Here is a 22622-nt window from a genome sequence, read left to right as displayed (position 1 = left end):
TAAGAGGTTTTGCTGCGGAGGATGAGCTAGGGATAATTAGGAGTTGGGCATTTAAAAAAATCTTCTTAATCAATCTATTGATGTATTTGTGTGTGCATGTATACATGAACATATATATACATATTAATCACTATGTTATCAAGTTCCCATCATGCCCCATTTAGCAAATTCGTTTAAATATAATGAACTATTTGTGATTTGGTCATCAAAACAGAAAATAAGAAACACCAGTAATGAACTGTGATTGTCAATCTACACTGTCAGTTTGACTGAATTTAGAATTGCCAAGGGATATTTACGGGGAATTCCCCTAGGCATATTTATGGGGAAGCTTTCAGATTAGGTTAATGAAGTGGAAATACATTATTCTGTACGGTGGATAACAGACTGAATCAAAAGCAAAAATGATGAAGTCCAAGCATGCATCTTTCTGCATCCAGACTAAGGATGCAGTGTAAACAGCAATGCCCATCTGCTTCTGCCAGGAGGGCCTGGCCCTGATGCACGGAATCCCCTTGAAGCCTAAGCTGAGATCAATCCTTCCTTTCTTACTTGCTTTGATCAGGTATTTTGTCACAGCAGTGAGAAATCAGTGTCTACCTGAGATTCTTAAAGAGTTTGAGCTTGACAGCAACTGTTAGTCTGTCAGTGCTACAAGATAAGAATGAAATAGCAAGAGGAAAAGAATATATAAACTGTATCGTCTGCCATTTCTTGACCATATACCTTGCTTTTAGTTAATTATCTCTATATAATAGCTACTGAATGGGGAAAAATAGTAGTCTTTCATTTAATTTTAAAGTGCATTTAATTTAAGAACCATTCAAATTGATGGGTTTCACTATGGCATTCCCATAGTGCTTGTTTGAAACACTGAGCCTCCTCTTCCATTTCCCACTGCTATCCCTGTCCCCTTTCCTACTGGTCCCAGTAGCTTCTATTCTGCTTTCAAATGAAATGTGTGCTATCCTATCTTTCTCTCTTGCCTTTCCTTAGAAAAATCTCTCTTTTACTTGTTGTGATCGATATGCAAGTATAAAACTTAAACTCTTTGATCCATATATGAGTGAAGTCATGCTCTTACTCTTTCATAGTCTAGGTCTCTTTACTTAATAATTTCCAGTTCAATTCGTTTTCTAAAGTATGCCCTGTTTTCACTTTACTTTTTGACTGAGTAAACCCCACTGTGTATAGCCAGTTCCCCCGGTTATCCACTGATGGATATTTAGGCTGATGATTCTGTTTCCCAGTTATTGTGATCAGCAGTAAACACAGATAAGAAAGTACCTGTGGCTTTGATATGACGTAGAGTTCTATAGGTATAAACCAAGAGTGTAAAATTGGGGCAAATGGTCCTACCACATTTTTCTCCCAAGACTCAGTTTCCACATTCCCTCATAAAATTAATAGATGGATTATATATAATTTGAAACCTTCTTCAAATACATTTTCTCACTTATATATGACTTACTTGGCATAAGACTGATTTTTTTCTTATTATAATAATCCTATAATACAATTGATTTATTTGTTTTGGGGATAGGGTCTCATGTAGCCAAGACTGGACTTAAACTTGCAATGCATTTTACAATGACCTTGAACTTCCTGACCACTCTGCTTCTACTTTCCAAGGACTAGGATTAAAGGAGTCTAATACCATATAAGATGTATAGATTTAAAAATTTATAGTTGTATATTTTTATACTTTTGATTTATATTTCACCAATTTAACTTAAAGATTAAATATTTCATAGTCTCAATTTTCCAAAAATTTATATTCCAATATTTCATTTAATCAATGTCTACTACAGCACAAAAATATGAAAAAAAATTCCAGAAATAAATGACTATTAAGCTTTAGATTTTTAACTATCTGAGGAACACTTTAGGACCTTTTGCCATACAAATGCACCTTCCTTTTTTGGAATGAGAATCCTCCTTTTCCTGTCTTGGTTTTCAGTGACACATGCCCTTAGTCAGTCAGTCGAGGTCTTGTATAGTTGTTGTTATTGTGCATATCGCTGTTGTTGTTCTTAATTGTGGCTCAAATGTAAGAGCAGTCACATTGGAATTAACATGCACAGTGAACAATGGGCTGCTCCTTAAGGTAAAGCAAAGCTGCTGAAGATGTTTTGAGAGAGACCAGAGAGTCTCCCTAATTATACTCTCCTAATTTATTTACTATATTTTATTTTGTGTATTTGCATAGGAAAAACACACTATGTATCAATTTCATTACTTTGGAAAGTGTGACTTCAATTGAGTGGCTTAGAACTTCTGCCCACTGACAATAAATAATGTAAGGATTTAAAATCATTTAAAAACATGCATATGCCATGCATAATATATAGAACAGAAATAATTGTTTATAACCAACCTCTTAAACAAACATTAAAATGATAGTAAAGAAAATATTTTGTAGGTATAAATATGAACTATAAATGAAATAAAGTGGAATTCAGCACTGCTATTCCTTTTTTTAAAGTTTCCAAAAGATCAATAATCCCCTAACAGATAATGTCTTCATTTTCACTTTTCTCTGCTCATCTGTAATGAAAAGGAAAATAGAGCCTTTGCTCTATTGCTTTCTCTTGCTCTCACTCTTCCCTTCCCCCTCTTTCTCCATTCCTTCCCCCACTCTCTGCCTTTCTCTGCCTCTTCTACCTGCTTATCTCCCCTCCCCATGCCCTTAATAAACTCTATTCTACACTAAAAAACAAACAAACAAAAATAGAATATTAAATTTTATATGAAAACATCCTCAGATTGCAAATGACAAGAGGCCATTCACATCCTAAATTATTTTGTTACTAGTACTGGAATCTTATCATCATCATATGATGAAAATCTAGTTCATGTTGTCATACATAGATACACTTTTAAATCACAGAAATTCACTAAACTATGTGCTCCTCAAAACTGAAATTTTTCCTCTTTGTAAGTTTTTAAAGACATGTTATACTAAATGTGTGTTCTTGTCATTGCTCTTATAGTTATGTTAGTAGAAAAATATTCAATTAAAGTGCAAGATGTGAAGCATGTTCCTCATGCTATACTAATAACTTCTCTTCATTTCTGTTGCATTTTTATATGGTTTTATAAATTTGGAAGCATGTACTAATGAACACAACAGATTATAATAATTTTCTTGGATGTGAAATTCAATCATTTACTTACAGTAAGATAGAATATCATAGTATTAATTGCTTAATTCAGTTGAGTATATGGAAGAAATTCCACATGATCTCATTTAATGTCAAATAGACACTTTAAGACATACTGCTGGTGACAAAATTGTAATAATCTCACGCTTTCTCCATTTTAAGGAACATTTATAGACTGAATCAACTAATCTTACTCAACCAAATCAACCTTAGTTTTGACCATTTAAAGTTCCCTTTTCTTTCATGCCTTCCATTATATTCACTGTACAGAGGAGTTGTGGGCAGTTCTCTGTGCATGCTTAAAACCAAATGACAATTTTCAGTTTATGCTGACAGCTCAGATTGTATTTTCTAAGTATGTCAAATCAAAGAAAGTAAACAAATAATTTGTCTCTCACCTAGATCATCGTTAATTTAGTACAGTAATGGATAAGTCTCTGGGATCTAGGGTCAGTCTAGAAGTGCCAGTAATCTCCTGCCAACTGAGCTCCATTTGGTCCTTGAAAGTTCTGTAACAAATAAAGTGTCATATTACACGAGGGTTCAGGTCTTGTGCTTTCTTGGCTATAAGTCAAACTACTAGCATCAGGATTAGTCAGGACTCCACTCTCAAAAGCAATAAAAAATAAGATGTTTTAGATTTTCCCTAAAATTCAATTCTGCTAAATGTCTCTGTGATGTCTTTTCTTCTTTTTGTTGGTGGGTCAGGCTGTAGCTTTTTCACTTAATCTTTCCAAGTGCTTCCACATGGATCTTTTCTTTCTAGTGGGTATCTGCTAGTCGTGCAAGGCAGCTGATCATTTATGTAGCCTGACTGGCTACTGAACCCAGATTTGTTACTGCTGCCCTGCCAATGCTCTATAACTCAGTAAAACCATCATCCCTCTCCTTCCTCTGTATAGTACTTGCAGTTGCCAAATTAAATAACATTCCATCAGTAAATACCTTTAGAATTTTTTGTAAATGCTTGGTTTAATGATATTTACTTTGTTTAAACGTATGACTGAAGTTGACTCTTATCCTCAGAACTGGTTTTTGTTTACAAAACTTGAGGCTGTTTGTAGATGGTAATAATACCTGACTGTTTTAATCACAAAAGACCTTTATATAATGATCTTGAGCTTTTATTTAGTATATATATGTATATATACATATATATATGTATATAGTATATGAATATAGCTATACACACATATATATGTGTATATATATACACACACATGTATATAAACATAAATAAAATATTATATTATATATAATATATATATGTGTTATATATATTATATATATTTATAATATTATATATAATGTAATAACATTATATTATTATATATTATAATATAATAATATTATATTATATTAATTGTTATATATAATATTAATAATATAATAATATTATATTATAATATAATAACAGTGCACCACCCCACACTTGTAGAAAACAAACTGATAGAAATTCGCAAAGACAGTTTTTAAACTGGCATTGTTAGACTGACAGCACATTTACAAGCTTTTTGTATTATTTTATTTTACAAACCTATACAAAGACAGCAAAAAAATGCATAAAATAGATTTTCTGCCTTTAGGAATGTGTATGACATAAGGAAAAATAAACCCCAAGAACATAAAGTGTTAATAAAAGATGTGATGGAAAGACGGTGATGCACGATAACAAGATGGTGGTCCTCATGCATGACACGTCGAAGCCAAGCGGTGATGGCTGGCATTGGGTGGGCGCTAAGATTAGCATTTGGGCAGCTGCCAAGCAGTCTTCCCTAGATACAACAGTGGCCTGCCAGCTTTTGCTGGGCTCCCTCCAGTGAAGCTCTTTCTTTGCTAGCCCTTCTCCCTGTGTAGGGCTTTAAACCTATGCTGCAATGCCTCCATCTGTCAGACCTAGACGTATTCCTGCTGATGGTGTTTCTTTCTCTGTCCAATTTATCACTTTCAGCACTTCACTTGCTTGAAATGGTAATGTGTGCTACTCTGCTGTCCACATCCTCTGCCCTGCTGCTTGCTAAGTGTGCATTTTTTCCATCCTTTTCTCCTCGTGTCCTCCTGAAATTAAATGAATTGCCTGTTTGAAACTTCAGAGTTCCTATGTGATTTACAACTGCCCTGCAGCCTTGGTCATAGGCAGAAGAGCAAACTTTGCCCTACATCCTGTTGGTACTTCTAAGTATGCAAAGCAATTCCAGCTGTTTCATGTTTCTGGGCTAGTCTTCCAAATGTTTATTTTTTAAAGGGAAGTTACTATATTGTTTCATCAAAGATTTTTTGTTTAAGTATTTCATCAAAATACTTGCAGCTTAAAACAGTGTTTATTTGAAAGCCAGTTAGGTTTTTTGGCTAAATTTAATTTTTTTAATGCTTGGCAGCTGGTATCTATCACGGAAGTGCTGACACCATATTATTTAAAATAGCAGTGCCTGAGAGGCTGGCAAAGCTATTTAAGACAGACCTCAAGAAGGCTGCTGAAATAATAGCCCGAGTTATGTTATGTCAGCCGGTTCTTCAGCGTGGAACAGCGTGTGAGTCCAGACTGGTTATCCTTCACAAAGACATAAAATCCATATCCTGTTCTGGCCATTAGAGATCCTGTGGGGACAGTATTCTGGGTGAGTGTACATGGAGCTAGTGTGCTAGCCACAGGTCATTTGGAGCAGTGCTATATTTTTCTAGTAAACTCTCAGTTGCACTTAGAGGTAATATGAGTAGTGTTGGAGAAAGGCTATGGAATTTGCTGCTCTAGGTTCAAGTTTGTAATTCAGGAAGAAATAGGTTTAACATGAGAGTGGCCAGCATCAAACATGATGAGGACCTTCCAAAGACGCAAAGATATTGGAGCAGTTATCATACAGTATATTATTCACAACATAACAGGGCTCAGACAGGAGTCACCTCTACCTCATAGGAGGATCAGCCATCTCACCCATTCAGGGCTTCCTTTGGCTGGATGAGGGCTTGTTTTACTCAAATAACAATCTCATCCAGTATGGCCCTCACAGATAGACTTATCAATGCGCCATTTACTCAGACTTCCCATAGCCAAATGTGTTTGGCACACAGATTCTCTAACGGATGGCACAGACATGGTGTTTGTAATGAGAAACTTTTTATAGTGGTTGACCATCATGACTGCGGTGGAGAAACCTCTGTATGCTTGAACTCCATGTAAACCAAAGGATGGATTAATTCTACCCAGATGAGGTTAGAAGATAATTCTGAAATGAAATGAGTTAATTTATAGACTGTAATCCTTCTCTTCTAAATGTACTTTGTTTATGCAAGCAGTCAAAGTAGCTATTCTTTGACTAGTAAATGCAGGTTAAGCAGAACGCAAGAGAAATAGAAGACTTGAGCTGTTAAACACAAATACATTACTTAAAAGAATTTGGTTTAGATTTAAGAATTCTGTACACTTTAGTATAAAATGACTTAGAACTCACTATGTACCTGACTGGCCTCACAATATTGCTGATCCTCCTGCCTCAACCTTCCACGTACTACAATTGTAAGTGTGAGCCACAAACTCAGGCTTAAGTATTTCAGAATATGATACTGAAGCAGAATGAGGTAGAGAGATCAATTATTAGATAATGATTTATCGAGAGATTTACTCAGAGCACATCTTGTACTGACTATTTGCCAAATTTGAGTTCATTTGCTTCGAGGAACACAATAACTTAGAGAATTAGCTGAAACAATGGGTCATTTGCCTTAACAACCTACTGACTCCCACTTGTACGGCTGTACGCTCTTGCATGCCTGTACTCCCCATCTTGTGGTTTTAGAGTATAAAATGAGAATGCAAACTACACCTGAGACTGAAGCCTTGTATTGACTTTGGTTTGGCGATGACATATCCTCACTTCCACTGTAATTGGTGATTGAGTGTTAATTCCAAAAAGATTCCCCACAATAGTAACTATGCATATATATACATGTATATATATGCATATATCTGCATATATATATATATCTAATGTGTAATATCTAATCTATGTAAACATCAAATCATCTAATCATCTGCCTATCTTTATACCTTTATATCTTTATTCCATATATCATACAACACATATATCATATTATATATCATATATTCTATATATCATATATCACAGTGCACATCTATGTATCATATATATATATATATATATATATATATATCAGTCTTACTATCAAGAAGACAGGAAGTTGAGTAGGAGATGTAGGGATAGGAGTCTTGTAAGAGTTAGAAAGAAGGAATGAGGTATAGAATATTTACATGTGTGGAAGAATATATAAAGACAAACTTTAAAGTATTTAAAATACTTGTTAGTATAACTTAGCACGACATTTTAATTAATATAATGGTAATTTAATTTCTACAACATTCACATAAGCTCATTTGCTAAGGTTCTTGCTTTGTGCCTCTTGAGAATTTGGCTGGAGATGCTCTTTCAGGTCTTCAGCGGACTTGCAGCGAGAAATTAAACAAGTGACAGACACGGTTGTTGCCTGAACTTGCTTATTTTATGAGCTGGAATAAAAATGCTTGTTATCAAACATTAAATCTAGATCATTTTGAACCCCTTAGATAAAATAGTTAATAAGAATTTACTCAGCCTTGTAAATAAATTTAAAAAGTTAATTGACCTGCACAAATTTGCTAGCAACCTTCCTTCTCCCACAGTGTTTAACTTCTAGTAAAATAAAGAAAATAACATTTTTTTCACTCTCCTCAGAGATATTAGTGCTTGTAAGGGTTGAGTCTATTCCTATCCATTACTTGGTATGGATCACCTAAAATCTACTAAAGTGCCCCTTTGAAAACTAAATATTCCTAGCAGATATATATGACTTAGAGTCAAACCTAAGAATTTGACTTCCTTCCTTCCTTCCTTTCTTTCTTTCTTTCTCTCTCTCTCTCTCTCTCTCTCTCTCTCTCTCTCTCTCTCTCTCTCTCTCTCTCTCTCTCTCTCTCTCTCTTCCTCCTGTTGTTGTTCATGCTTGCTTATGGCTATGGCATAGTCGTTCTAATATTACTGAACTACATTTCCAGCCATGGATGATAGGCTCCAGTGATGAATAGGGAACTGTTAGTGACTGTGACTCAGGTTAGGCAATGTCTAAATCAAATTGTTTAGATGAAGAAAATCTCTCACCTGACACATTTTATATTTCACAATCAGTTTTGTCTCCCTAAACAATGAAATACTGATGATAAAAAAAAATGTAATTTTCAGAAAATAAAAGTCAAGAGTGATTGGAATAGGCCATTACTAACATTTTAAGAATTTACATACATGAGAACATAAAACATTTTATAAGAAGGTAGTTAATACACAACAATGGCAGTACTGTCAATTATTTTACATAGATATCATTTAAAAATAATTCTTTAATAGGCATGTAAAGTTTAATTTAGAATTGTCAATTCTTGATCTATACAATTCTTTTGAGAGAAATAGATGCCTTCTCTCTAAGGAATACAGCTGTGACTTGGTACAGAGTTTGAGAATAAAATATGCAAAAATTCAAGCCATCTGATATTGTCACTGATGCTGGGTAAGGTAAGATGTAGTCTTGCAAAGGTTAGATGGTTGTACCGGTAGGGTTACAAACTACCTAAATAGTGGCACAGACTCATTATTTAGGTACATAGCAGAAATAGATAACAAGTAATAGTACAGGACATTTAAAATTTTGTGTCCCAATTCAATAAAATATAGAGTATTTCAGGCTGGTTGGGAAGACCAGTTATCCAGCCCTGCTGACTATCTCTCCTACCTTTGGCACAAAGGTTCAACTAGAAAAAAATGATCCATTATGAATAAATAATTTCAAAGAAAAATGTTAATATTTGGATCACTAAAAAATATTCAGGAGTTTTAGCATATTGTAAAGTAGTTGCTTTGTATTTCATGTGTTAATTTTCTTAATTTTGGGGTTTGTCTTTGAGAATATTTAACATTATATTCAACAAGTACTTCAGGTAGATATAGCACTTTCAGTGGCTAATCATAACAAGGATGTGGTCAGACTAAGAGTATTAACTCCCTTTTCAGGAAGTTATATTTGTAAAGAGAAAAATGTGGTTACTGAGACACTGTAACACAATAATCTTCTCTAGTTAAAAAGAGTTTCATCACCTAAGACATTTGTACAAAAACTTAAATTAAACCTTTGCTGTTACTTATAAACACATTATGTTGGGTCTCTATTTGAACATATTTTTTATTTTGTTGCAAAGATTTTTCTGTTAACTCCTGAGAAAATTGGATTAACAGTAAAACATTATGTTTGAAATATCTATCATTACAGTTAAAAAGCTGACATAATTCATCGTTACCTAAGATAAGAGTTGAAATTATAGGTGTGCTAACATACGCAGTGGTAGTCTTTAACTGGTTATATTTTAAAGTATTTTTAAAGTTTCATCAGGTCAAAAAAGCATTCTGGGTTACATTGCCATTATCCTGCTTTCAGTGGTGATTAGAATGAATAAAAGTGTATGTCTTGAAATGAGATATAGAATTGTATCAAAAGACTTTACTGTGTCTAAGTTCATCATGTGATTTATGTTGTTAAGTCCATTTATGTGTGGCTTTACATTTATTTATTTGTACATGTTAAATTAGCCTCACTGGTCCTCTGAGTTGCAATATTGTCATGTTGTATGTCAATGATTTGTGATGCTTTATGTCATTTGTGTTTGTGTGTGTGTTTATCAAGCTTTGTTTTTAGGGTCGTGAAAGCTTCCTTGAATGAGGCTAACAATGTTTGTTTGTTTGTTTTTTTTTTCTATTTTGTAGATTGAGTTGCAGAATATTGATGTTAGATCTTTTTTTTTTAAAAAAGTATGTCTAGTCTTTGTCCTTCGCTATGTGTGTGTGGGGACATCGGCTCTTACTACTTCAATCTATTTCCATTGTATGGGTTTGGTTGATGGTTGTACCTTATTGATACAATTTTGGTAGGTCATTTGTATCTTTAAATACATCCATTTCTTTCAGATATTCTAATATCTTTGAATATAAGTTTTCAAAGTACTCCAAATGACTTCCTGGATGTCACTGGAACCTGTTCTAAGATATCTCAGCATATAGTATACGCATATGTTATACCGTGGGCGGGCCGTGGGCGGCTCGCGGCTGTGGCCTGGGTCTCTCTCTGCAGCTGAGGCCTGCAGGCGAGGTACATTAGTCAAAAAGGAATCAATGTATAAATGAGATCTTTTATTATAGGAAAGAGAAAATAGGCCAGTCCAGAAGAGAGAAGGAAATGAGAGGAAGGAGAGGAGAAGAGGAGATAAAGGAGAGGAGGAAAGCAAGAGAGCAAGAAGGCAAGAGAAGAGAACAAAGAGCAGGAAAGAGGGAAAGAAAGCAAGAGAGGAAAGAGGGTAAGAGAGCAAGAGAGGAAAAAAAGAAGCAAGAGATGGAGAAGGGCGAGAGCAAGAGAAGGAAGAAAGAAGCAAGAGAGGGAGGAAGGTGAACTGCCCCTTATATTGTATGGGGCATGGCTATTTGTCTTTGGGGCTGAGGCATGCCTGGCTATGGTTAGAATACTGGAGGTAGGGACCAGCTAGAATGCTGGGAGCTTGGGGAATTGTTTGCCTGATAGAGCACGCATTTCCTGCCGGGGCAGCTGTGAGGGGTTGTTACTGAAACAGGAGCGAAAGACTCAGGAGTTATAGCTGAGCTCCTTCCGCCCCCAGCAAGAAGAAACTGCCCACTGAGGCTCCAGAGTTCAAGGCCAATTACTCGACTGAGTCTGCATTGCCTGAACAGACCACTGCTCCACATATATACATATATATATAATATATTATATATATAATGTATATGTATATGTATATATATAATATATATATGTAATTGTTAGCTCTTCTAAAAATATGACTTACATTTTTTTTTATTTCCATGTGTTCATGTGTATTTATAGACATGGGTGTGAACTTGACATAATTCATATATGGAATTCAGAATACAACATGAGGGAGTCAGTTCTCTCCTTCCTCCAGGTAGATTTTATAGATTAAACCCTATCACTAGACTTTGCAATAGGTTCCCTAACCTGCTAAGCCATCTCATCTCATTGGCCTTGGGATAGCCTCTTGATAATTTTTTCACCTTAGTAGTATGTAGTGGTTTTATTTATGACTAATTTTAGCTATCAGAATTAGGTATTCCGGTATCAGAATACCTAATAGCCAGCTCATTTTCTGTTTCTATATACTCAATATATTATTTAGTATGATTGAACTATCAGTCTCTGGAGGTCTTCACTACTGAAGTTTTCTCCTTTTAGACAATAGGTGGCTGGTTGTTTATTGATACACTGAGGAGGTTTACACTCAAGGTTATTGTTAAGAGTTGTTTAATTATCCGTAAAATTTTGATAGTTGTTTCCTAATTGGTTGGGAAATTAATTTCTCCATTACTCATATCGGGGTTAAATGGCCCACTGTGTTGGTCCTGATGAGTTCCTTCCCAGGGCTCCTTTGTTCTTTGGATACTGTCATGATATGTTCTCTTTCCCGTGCTCCTCATGACTGGCACTGTCACATTTTATTCTGTATTGCTAGCTTGGTAGTCACGAACTGTCTCCGTTTCTGTTTGTCATGCAATATTTTTTCTGTCAGGTTTAAGATAGCAGTTTGGGTTGGCATTTATTTACTTACAGGATTTGGAATATATCATTCATACTTTCTTGGTTTTGAAGGTTACTTGATAAGAGGTCTGTGTTATTCTGACATGCTTACTTGTTCAGACAATTCAAAGCTTTTTCTTTACAGCATTTAATGGTGTTTATTTGCTTTGTATTTTTTGACATTTGAGTGTATATGTCATGGAAAGGTAGCCATATCTAGATATGATTCTAAATGTGTTTTGTGTTTTGATATGCATTCCTCTTCTGGATTTGGAAAATACCATGGAATTATTTCAATAGCTAGATTCTGTATGCTTTCAGGTTTTACCTAAGTTTCTCATATTACCCCATGAATTCTTGTTATCTGGGTTATACATATCCCAATTGGCTATGCCTTTTTTACAGGTAGCTTCTTATAGGGTAGACTACACTCACACTCTGCATGGCATTGAATAGTCTTGACTTCTAATCATCCTCTCTCCACCACTCATGTGTGGGATTACACACCTTTACCACCACACCAGGTTGATGTGGAACTGGAGATCACACTAAGGCTTCAACCACACTGGGAAAACTCTCCATGACGATGCAGTTTCAGTCACTCATCATTTCTTTTCATTAGTATAATTTGAATATTTTATGTTCTTAACTTTTGTCTATATTTTTTATATATTTTTTCAGTTCAATCAAGGGTAATTAGTGATATTTTTTCCCATAGGATTATATTTGTTTCCTTGAATTATTCTTCATTCCCAAGATTTCTTTTTTTCTCCTTAAATTCCACTTTGTATACTAATTTTTCTTCCAAATTGTCCATGCTGCTGCCTTTTCCTGTCTATTCCTCGTTCATTCTCTCACCTCGCTGAGGTTTTCCTATTGTGCTGACATTCCCTCTTCATGTCCTGACTTGAATTCATTTCCTCGTTTGCATCCTCTTTGAAGTCTTTGATCGTTTTTTTACTAGTTCACTCTTTGAAAATTCACCAATAATTTTACCTTTGAGCTCTGAGTTGAGGAGTCACTCACTTTTGCAGAAGTTATGTCACCTTGTTTTATTGTTGATTGATTGTTCCCACAACTTTATTAATTATTTGGGAATTTCATACAATGCACCCACATCATTCTTGCTTCCAATTCCTCCCAGTTTCACCTCACACCCTTCTACCACCCTCCCCCAAACCCACCAAGTCCAATTTGTATTGCCCATATAGTCATTGACACAAGGTCAAACTCCCCAGTGGCCAGCCTCTTAAACACATCACAGTTCTTCGTCACCCTACTCCCACCAGAAACCATTACTGATGTAGAACTACAGTTCAGCATATTCACCACAATGTTTAAATATCCTCTTTAACAGTCTTCTCTTTGTACTATTTCTAGGGGTGGAGAGGTTGTCACAAGAGTTTTGAATGTCTTCCCTTCTTGGTCATGGGCCTGTAGTCATCCATACCATTGCAGACGTATTTTTTACCTGGATCATGGTCACCATCATAATTATCAACAAGTTATCATCATAGTTATCACCATCATAGTTCTTCTGTAGTTCAGATCATGGCTATTAACATGGTTTCATCAGCAGCACAGACATTAACATTCTTTCCTCTGACAGCACATACCATGGGCATCAACCTGTCTCTTGGTGGCAGAACAGACCCTGAAAGTCTTTTGAGGAATCTTAACCCAAAGAATGAGCCATTATTCACCTTGGATATCTTGTTTCTCAGAACCAGGCTGATCGTGCAGTAGGGTAGCATGTCTGGAGTCAGAATGAAATGTTTCTTTGTCTACTGTAGCCGTGACCCCATACCTTCATTACTACTTCCATAGTTCCGCTTCTCACTGCCTCAGGTTCCACTGCATTTCACCATCTTTCCCACCTCTCTATTGCACATTTATTTATTTATTTATTTATTTATTTATTTATTTATTTGGTTTGGTTTTCTCGAGACAGGGTTTCTCTGTGTCGCCATGGCTGTCCTGGCACTCACTCTGTAGACTAAGCTGGCCTCGAACTCCGAAGTCCATCTGCCTCTGCCTCCCAAGTGCTGGGATTAAAGGCTTGCGCCACCACCACCCAGCTGCACATTCATTTATTAAAGTGTTGTTAGAATCTACAGTGTGTCACAGAATATATTATTTTGTCCAAACTCTTTTACTTGCAAATACTTATCCCAATGAGTCATCTGGTTCAAAGTTCCTGAAGCACCATCAATACTGGAATATCACTAAGGATCACCTCAGATAACCTGTTTTTGACCAGAATCAGGGTTCTAACTTTTCAGTTGAGTTAAGCTTCCAGGGGCAGGACCACCGTAAGCTCCAGGTCTCAGCATATGACCCAGCACTTGGCACTATCTGCATTGCGGTGGGGGCGGCACAAAGGGTTGGGAGAGACCTGTGTCCCACCAGAGCTCAGGAACACTGCTACAGGACCCCCACAGAACCACCTGAAGGACAGGCATCAGGCCTCTGCAGAACCCTGCTCTGAGGGAGTGGGGAAGGCACAGTCTCAGCTCCAACTCTCTGGCACCACAGACCGCTGGGTACCGCAGAAGAGCTGGTTTTGGGGTCCCTGGACCACACTGAGGCCAGAGATGACAGGCTCTCACTCTCAACCATCCCAGACTGCTGACTGTCTTGGAATAGCTGAGAATGGACCCACAAGTGGACTCTAGCCCCGGGTAAAGGGAGGAGGGTAGGGGGAGAGCTCTTGCAGTTTACCTCGGGGAGGAGAATCTGGCTAGCTCAGGCAGCTAGCTCAGCGGGCTGCTTGGTTTGGTTGGAGGCCATGGTTGGAGTGCAGGGAGGCTTGTCTGCAGGAGGTTGGACAGATGGACAGCTCATTAGAGGGAAACCTGCTCCATTATTCCATTGTTCCAGCATAGTGGGTCCTGATGAGCAGAGACGGTGCGTGATTTTAGAACTTTATTGTAGAAAACAAAGAGAGAGAGAAGATAGAAAAATAGAGGCTGGCCATGGCCATGTGGAGAGAGGGGAGAACGGAGGCGGAGAGAGGGAACAAGAGATAAGAGAGAAGAGAACAAGAGTTTAAGAAAGAGAGGAGGGGCCAAGTAGCCCCTTTTATAATGGGCTGGGCTACCTTGCTGTTGCCAGGTAACTGTGGGGAAGGCACACCTGACCGTAGTCAGGTGACTGTGGGGGCGGAGGACAGCCAGGAGACCAGGAGCTTGGGGTATTGACTACTTGATTGATAGCCACAGGATAATGGAGTTGAGGGCTCCTGGTGTCAGGCGCCTAATGTCTGGGGTCGTAGTTCACTGTTGAACTGAGTCTCCAGAATAAGCCTTGCTCAACAAGAACACAGATTGCCTTTCATAGTCCAACAGAGCATGGCAGTCATCGCTGTGGCCCCCAAGCTCTGCTCCCACAGGGTGAGGGTGGCAGTGTTGACCCAACCATTCTGCTGGCCCTATTCAGTAACAACATGTCCATTTATCTGCTGCTCCAGCTGACTTCCTGTACCCATAAGCATTACTGTGTCATTGCTTCTGCTGTTCTTTGCCACGTTTACTGCCTATTCCACCCTTCTTACTGAATTCCATGAAATCACTTTGGAAAGCATCTTATAAGACACAAAGGTTCAGTTATTTCACAGATACTTTATGCTCTTCAGGTTGATGTTCATCCTCCACTTCCTTTCCTTTTTGTGAACCCTCTAAGGGTCTCTGGAGCCTGGGAGTCCCTTTGGGACCTGGTGGCATCTGCCCTCTTGTAGCTCTGTCCACCTTGTATTTTTATTTTTCTTTTTTTTTCTATGCTAAGATTGTACCTATGTTGGTTTGAGCATCTTCTGTGATGTTATTTGTAGATTATTTTATAGAGCAATCAATTCTTGAGGGTTTTGTTTTTTTGTGCCACTCAGAAAATATAAAACAAACTACCATGATGTTAACAATAGCAAAACATAAAATACAGATACATTTAAAATTAAATCAATTAAGCTTCACTAATTTATCTTTAATAAGATAGAAAATAACTAGACATATGTAAGTGTTGAGCTATGAAATTATTATTCAGCTGTATATTATATGTGTGTGTTTGTGTATATAAAGGTAGAAATAGTGAATAAATTACAGAAGCAGAGAAATGGAAAATGGAAGGCATAAAATGTTACATAAATTAAAGGAAAGACATGAGGAGTCAAAAAATAATGTTAAGGAGGGGAATGAGAAAGAGAAAAATAGTTGGAAAAAAATCGAAGGTAGAGAAAACAAATAGCAAAAATATTTTATAGGAATGATAAAGTTTGGAAAATAACTGACGCATGCCAAAACATAAGAAAATCATGGATATTAAAAATAATGAAATTAAATAAAAACTAATAGCAAGAAAATTAAATTAATATATAATACTGAAAAAGTAAGTAAAATTTTCGGTAAAAATAAGGAGGTAAATATATGTTTAACAACATGAAAAAATAAAAATACTGCTAAAATTACAGTAAAAATGGCACAGCAGACCTATAAGAAGATGAAAGTAGAGAAAAAAAGGAAAATGACAGAAATGTTGGAACAAACATCAGGTCTCTTGTAACATGAAGATTATAGTGGGGCTGGGCAGGGGGCCATTGTACCCTGTGAGCGCTTATCTCCTTGTCACTCATGCTCGTGTTGACTGTGGATTCTAAATGGTTGTAGTATACACCTAACCTATATTCAGTTTAATTGGTTCTCTCTCATTGAGTAACCAGAACCCCTGATGACATGGTTAATTTGGAAGTCTGTGAAAAAGACAGGTTGTATCTTCCTCTGAGAGTTCATAGTCTCTGCTTCTGGAGGTGTCTAGTGACCTAGCTACGGGGGTGGAATATCTTCCAGATATACATGGAGCCTGGGAACTAACGATAGCAATGAGATCTCTACAGAGGGAGGAGTTCCCTTTGTCCTTTCAAGATTTCCCACGTGTCAATCATTCATCTGTAGGGATTCACTTTATAATTCTTGGGCTTTACAACATTGGATAACCAAAAGACGGTTCAGAGGTGGACCTGCTGGCTAGCCCCTGTTTTACTGCTATCCTATTCAAGTGTTATGTTGTATTGATGTGGTCTGATTGTGCGCTTTTCTGCTGTAACTGTGCATCCTGCAGATTGTTCTTTTAGTTCGTTGGTATCTAATCATCTGCTTTCCACCACTGCTTCCCAAGATTGTTTCTCGTCATTGAGCTGTGGTAGGATAAATTCAGCCTGTTCAATGCTCTTAGATGATGAGGTAACCCAGCAGTAACCAATAGGATCCATTTCATGGTAGCAACTAGCTACTATCCTCTACACGGATATATTCCTTGAAAAATTAACAGTCCTACCCACATTGCGGATGCAATGCCACTAGAGACAGATAGCCCACACATTCCCTTTAGCTGTTATTATATTGTAAAAAGAAAAAAAAAAACCTAGCTACCTGAATACATTCGGAATCACTGGGTGGGGAGGAAGAGGAAAAGAAAAGCTGAAATGATGGGAAAAATTGAAGAGAACTGATAAAGACTGTAAGGTGCTAGAGAGGGCAACCTAGTTTTCCTGAGTACTCTCAAAGGCCATTAAGAACTGGGTAAAGGGGTGTGGTCAGTACCGCATAAGCAGAACAATTTCCTGAGGTCAGAATTTTAGTGGCAATACGGTATCTCCAGCTGAATCTTCAACAATCAAATCAGCAATAGTCTGCTGAAGTTCTAAGATTGAAGCCAGGGTGTGATGCTTGGAAGCGTGTTAGAGCATAAAAACTTGGGTATTCTGGAGCTTTGGACCACAACATCACCAGGTCCACGGGATCTCAGCAGTACTTGCATTCATGGGATCAGGTCTGTGCTTAGCATGACTGCAAGATCCTAGTAAGCTGAGACAAATGCCTTTTCAACTTGCCAGCAGCCATGATGATAGTCAGTCTCCTCCTCTGCTATATCCCATGCTCTTTCTGATGCATTTTTTTCTTAACTATTTTGTCTCAGCTCATATTTCTAAAAGTAGTCAAGAAAAGACTACTACAAAGAAACAAATGGGCCTAAGTAACTTAGGAGAGACACGGCTCAGGAGACTGTGTCTCAGATCAACATCCTGCCCAAATGATGGTAGCTGTGGTATTTGGACCAATCCCAACCATCCTTGGTCATTTAATTTGGACCAATCATAAGTAATTGCCTGGCCCAATTATACCATTACCACTTAATGTCAATCACAGTCACTAAGACTTGTATTTTGAACTAATCACTGTCTCTCATTTTAATGCCAGTCATAGTAGTTCTTGCACTAGGGAAACTGCTATACTTCTGGTCAAGGCATAGATGATTCTTTGAAGCTTATGATTGAAAATCAGCTGTAAATGGTCTCTGACAGTTTTAGCTGAGGCCATGCTTTGGAGAGCGATGACAATCAGCTTCCACCTTTTACATAGTTGTCTGGAGGCATCCTTGGTGCTTTTGACATTACATGTGTTGTCATAAAGCTAATACAGCTGGCATGTTGACTTATAGACATTTTACTTAAAGTATTTCAGGCTGCAAGAGAGAAAGTGTTCAATAGGTGCTAATTAAGGAGTTAAATGGTTCAATCCACAACATGTTTGCTTGTTTACATGAAAAATGCCAACGAGCTTACAATTTATTGTTAAAAATAAAATTTCATTATGAACACTAGTAGTGATTTCAAATTTCAACAGTGCTTTAACAGTGTGTGTGTGTGTGTGTGTGTGTGTGTGCCTAGGGATAGGCCAGTGCCTAGGGATAGGTGTCACCTTCATTTGCCTTAATGCTATACTGCTGTTTGCTTCAGAATCATACACAAAAAGCTGAGAAGTGAGTCCTGCTTCTACCTTCAAATGGTCCTATTAGTATATGGCAGAGCCTAACCATAAACATAATTTCATTCAAACATAATTTCATTTATATCAACTGATTCTCTTATCCTTGGCTCACATTTTGAGTGACACTGACTTATAAATTATCTGGAAAGCATGATTGTATGTTAACAATATTTAAATTCTGATTTTTCAGAAAATTAAGTTCAATTGTATGCGAAGAGCTCAGTGCCTAGGAGCCAATGTCAGCTCTGTGCAGATACAAGGTGATGCTGATTATTTCATCAACCATCTTGGAGTTCCAACTGTGCAGTTTGCTTATGAGGACATCAAAACATTAGAGGTAATTGTTCCTAAATATTTAAAGTGTGCACCACAATGTAGCAGATGTTCTGATTCCATTTTAACATAACTTTGTATTCATCTTCCATTATCAAATAGGTCACTGTTGGGAGGGGCTTCATTGTGAAGTCATCTTGTTGTTCAGAGGCTTGGTAAGCCTCTTTGAAAAGCCAGCCTTTTAAAGAATGTTCAGTTCAATTTAGAAAGATTTATACTGTTACGTTTTCACAGAGAGCTTCACAAGAGGAAACATCAGTTGTTGGATTAACTTCAAAACCCAATTGTAGTCTTCCGTGTTCCAAAAAACACAAGGCACATGCAGAAGATTCTCCTCACCTTGCACAGGGGAAAATACAGTTCATGTGATCTGTGTTATGTGAGTCTTATGGATTATGTTTATCTATAGTTTGCCTGCCTGAAAACCTTATCAGCAAAGAATGACATGAAAGCATGATTCACTTTAATTAACTTTGGTCCTCTATGGTATGGACCTGAGTACTTCAATATTTCTCAAAATTATGTCACAGTAAATTCCTTCCAGGTAAATCTAAACGTTTTTTAAAACATAGTTCATGTCTGTGAGAGGTTCCAGAATATTTTGCTTCAGAAAATTTTTTACAATGACTAGAAGGAAGTGTAGATGGTAGAAGTAAGTGTAGATTGGTCCTTCAGCATGGATATGTCCAGGACTGAGTATTTACATTATGTTTATGGAGTCCTACCTTCAGCTCTGGAGAATCCTAAATTCTATTAGATTGTGGCAGTGTTTAGTTTATATGTATTCACAGCCATAGCTTTCTGTCCCACACTCTTGCTTCCCTGTAGATAGTGATCATTATCGACTTAAACTTGTGAAGCACACAAACTCCAGGGGAATCATGTTGAGGGGGATTAATTCTTTAGTAATATCGGAATAATACTTTAGATTTACTTGTTTGAAGTTAATATTTCCATCTATTATCTTTATAAATACATTTAAAATTTCTGTTGTTATTTGTAAAATTACAGGCTTGGGGGTGTGTCAGAGCAGGCATGTAGAAACCAGGGGAGAGATTTCAAGAATAATTTCCTTCTTTTCCAGTATAACCTGGGGCTTGAGCACAGATCATTGTGTTATGATCATGTGTGTGTGTGGGAAGTATTCCATCTATTAGCCATCATTCTGGCCTTCATTTAGCACATTTAAAAATGTATGCACATGTAGATGTGTTGATGCTATATTGCAGAAGCTCAATATATGCATGTTAATAAATGGGAGGAGAGGTCCTTGGTCCTATAGCTTGATAGATGCTCTAGTGTAGGAGAATTGTGAGTGGGCGGGGTGGAGGAACACCCTCATAGAAGCAAGGGGGGATAGGATAGGAGGTTTCCAGGAGAGGGGAAACTGGGAAAGGGTATATTTTTTTTTCTAATTTAGATTTTGCCAGTGTTAGTTGATTTTATTTATTTATTTATTTATTTATTTATTCATTCTTGTTTTTTTGAGACAAGCTTTCTTCTCTGTGTAGCCCTGGCTGTCCTGGAACTCACTCTGTAGACCAGGTTGGCCTCTGCCTCCCAAGTGCAGGGATTACAGGTGTGCACCACCACTGCCCGCCTCATTTTCATTTTTTAACTGTGACATTTCTATTACCATTTTATTTCTTTGCAAAACTGAAATACATCACTAGGAATTTCTTTTGGCCCCTTTGCATAAATGCTCTCTGAATTGTTCTTCCTAACCAGGATCAACTTCTTTTCAGGGAAAGGAGACTGACATTCTCTAATGAATTCCAGGAATTTTATCAACTAATGATGTCCCTCTTATTTCCTTCCTCCAGCAACAAAGTTTGTAGGACTTCTATGTCTTAGGTTTTCCATTCCTGTGAACAGACACTATGACCAAGGCAATACTTATGAAGGAAAACATTAATTGATACTGGCTTACAGGTTCAGAGGTTCAGACCATTATCAAGATAGGATGCCAGTGTTTAGATGTTGGAGAGGGAGCTCAGAGTTCTATATCTTGATCCAAAGGAAGCCAGAAGGCTATGTCTTCCAGGCAACTAGGAGGAGGGTCTCAAAGCCCATCTCTACAGCGACACACTTCCTTCAACAAGGCTACACCTCCTAATAGCACCACTCTCTGGGACAAGCATATTCAAATCACCACATTCTACACTAAATGTCACTTCTTTAACACTGCCTATTTTAACCTGAAAAACCTTTAACATATACCTCTCAAGGCAGCTAGGTCAGACAAACTCCATAGTTCCCTAAAGTTACCCAGGTAATAGGACCTCCCCATATGACTGTTGCTCCTCATAGCAGGCCATCTCAGGAATTCAGTCAACTCAAGAGACTTGTTGACAACATGCATTGATGGTGTGGATAGATATAGAAAGACAACTTGCCAAATATGTCACAGATTAAGAAATCTGGGAACTTTCTATTCTTTCTTGAAGAGATGCTGTCTGTACTGCAGGATCATCTGAGTCAAGCTTGTTAGGTACTAAAGATAGACTAAGTCTGGGTACAAATGATGTATATTTCTCAAATTTAATCTTCTTATCTTTCCCAAAGCAAATGAGATTTAGAAACATATTTGACATTGAAATAGTTCTATCTTTAGATCTTGGATCTGACTTTTTTTTAAGTTTTATTGCAATATGATGAGAAAAGTTACATGATTTCAATTTATCTAAATTTGTTAACATTTAAAAACATATTTTAAGTATATATAATTAACTCACATTCTTGTTTTCATTTTGTATCCCAACTCCTCCAAGATACCCCCTTAAATACCTACAATATCTTTTTTGTCATATTCTTTAAAACTTATAAAATATTATAACAATAAAAATGAGTATTATAAAAGTTGTTTGATATAAAACAACAATCAAGTTAACAGTCTTATGTAGATGCTTGTCTACAACAATACTGAAAATACGTATGTTTTTCTCAATATAAATTTTAAATAACTTCAAACTTATTAACTGTATATTTCAAGATAATACATCACTACTAGTATTTTCTTAAATGAACAAACATATATAAAATGCTTTGTTTATTGTTTTATATTTAGTAGAGCTTAAAATCTTGGTTCATACTGTGGCAACTTGATACAAGAGTTACAAACATCAAGAAAAGCATTCAGTCTTACTCTTGGTTATTTTCTTATAAGCCCCTCCCAATTTAATTGTCAACATTTCTTTTGGGTATATAAATAACTTTAAAATATGTAAGCTGTTCTGAAAACCATAGTATAGTGTAAAAACATGAAATAAACAATACTACTAATAGAGAGGCTGAGATAGGAGAAGCAAGATCTCAAGACCGTTATGTTGCACACAGCAAGACACTATCCTGGACAAACAAGCTGAAAGTGTGTATGGATTGTATAGTATTGGATGGTTTTCTCCAATTACCAAATTAGAGAAACCATTGTATGATAGTCAATAAATTTCTAATTCCTCATATTTTTGGATTTCAATCAATTAGAATATGTTGGAAATATTAATTTTCATATTAAGATATTAAGAAAAAGTAATTGTTACTTCCTGTTGTTTTTATTGTAAGAGGTGGAATTAGGTTTTTGTGGATTTGTTGAAAGATTACTCTCCTGCTTCTTCTAGGGTGTAGTTTTGCTCCTTATGTTGATGTTTTTCATCTATTATCCTTTGTAGGGCTG

At 36.7% G+C, this 22622-nt stretch overlaps 1 protein-coding gene across 2 annotated transcripts in view; it reads left to right on the top strand.

The window, feature by feature from the left end:
- The window catches only part of Naaladl2 (N-acetylated alpha-linked acidic dipeptidase like 2), an 880490-nt gene that overhangs the window by 641873 nt on the left and 215995 nt on the right, over positions 1-22622 (top strand). For both annotated transcript variants that reach the window (XM_031376446.1, XM_031376445.1), the window contains one exon: positions 18807-18953. In XM_031376446.1, the coding sequence (XP_031232306.1) occupies positions 18807-18953 (147 nt within the window). The remainder of the gene's footprint in view (positions 1-18806; positions 18954-22622) is intronic.

This window comes from Mastomys coucha, unplaced genomic scaffold (genome assembly GCF_008632895.1).
Source record: "Mastomys coucha isolate ucsf_1 unplaced genomic scaffold, UCSF_Mcou_1 pScaffold17, whole genome shotgun sequence".
Lineage (NCBI taxonomy): Eukaryota > Metazoa > Chordata > Mammalia > Rodentia > Muridae > Mastomys > Mastomys coucha.
This window is presented reverse-complemented; position numbering and strand designations above follow the sequence as displayed.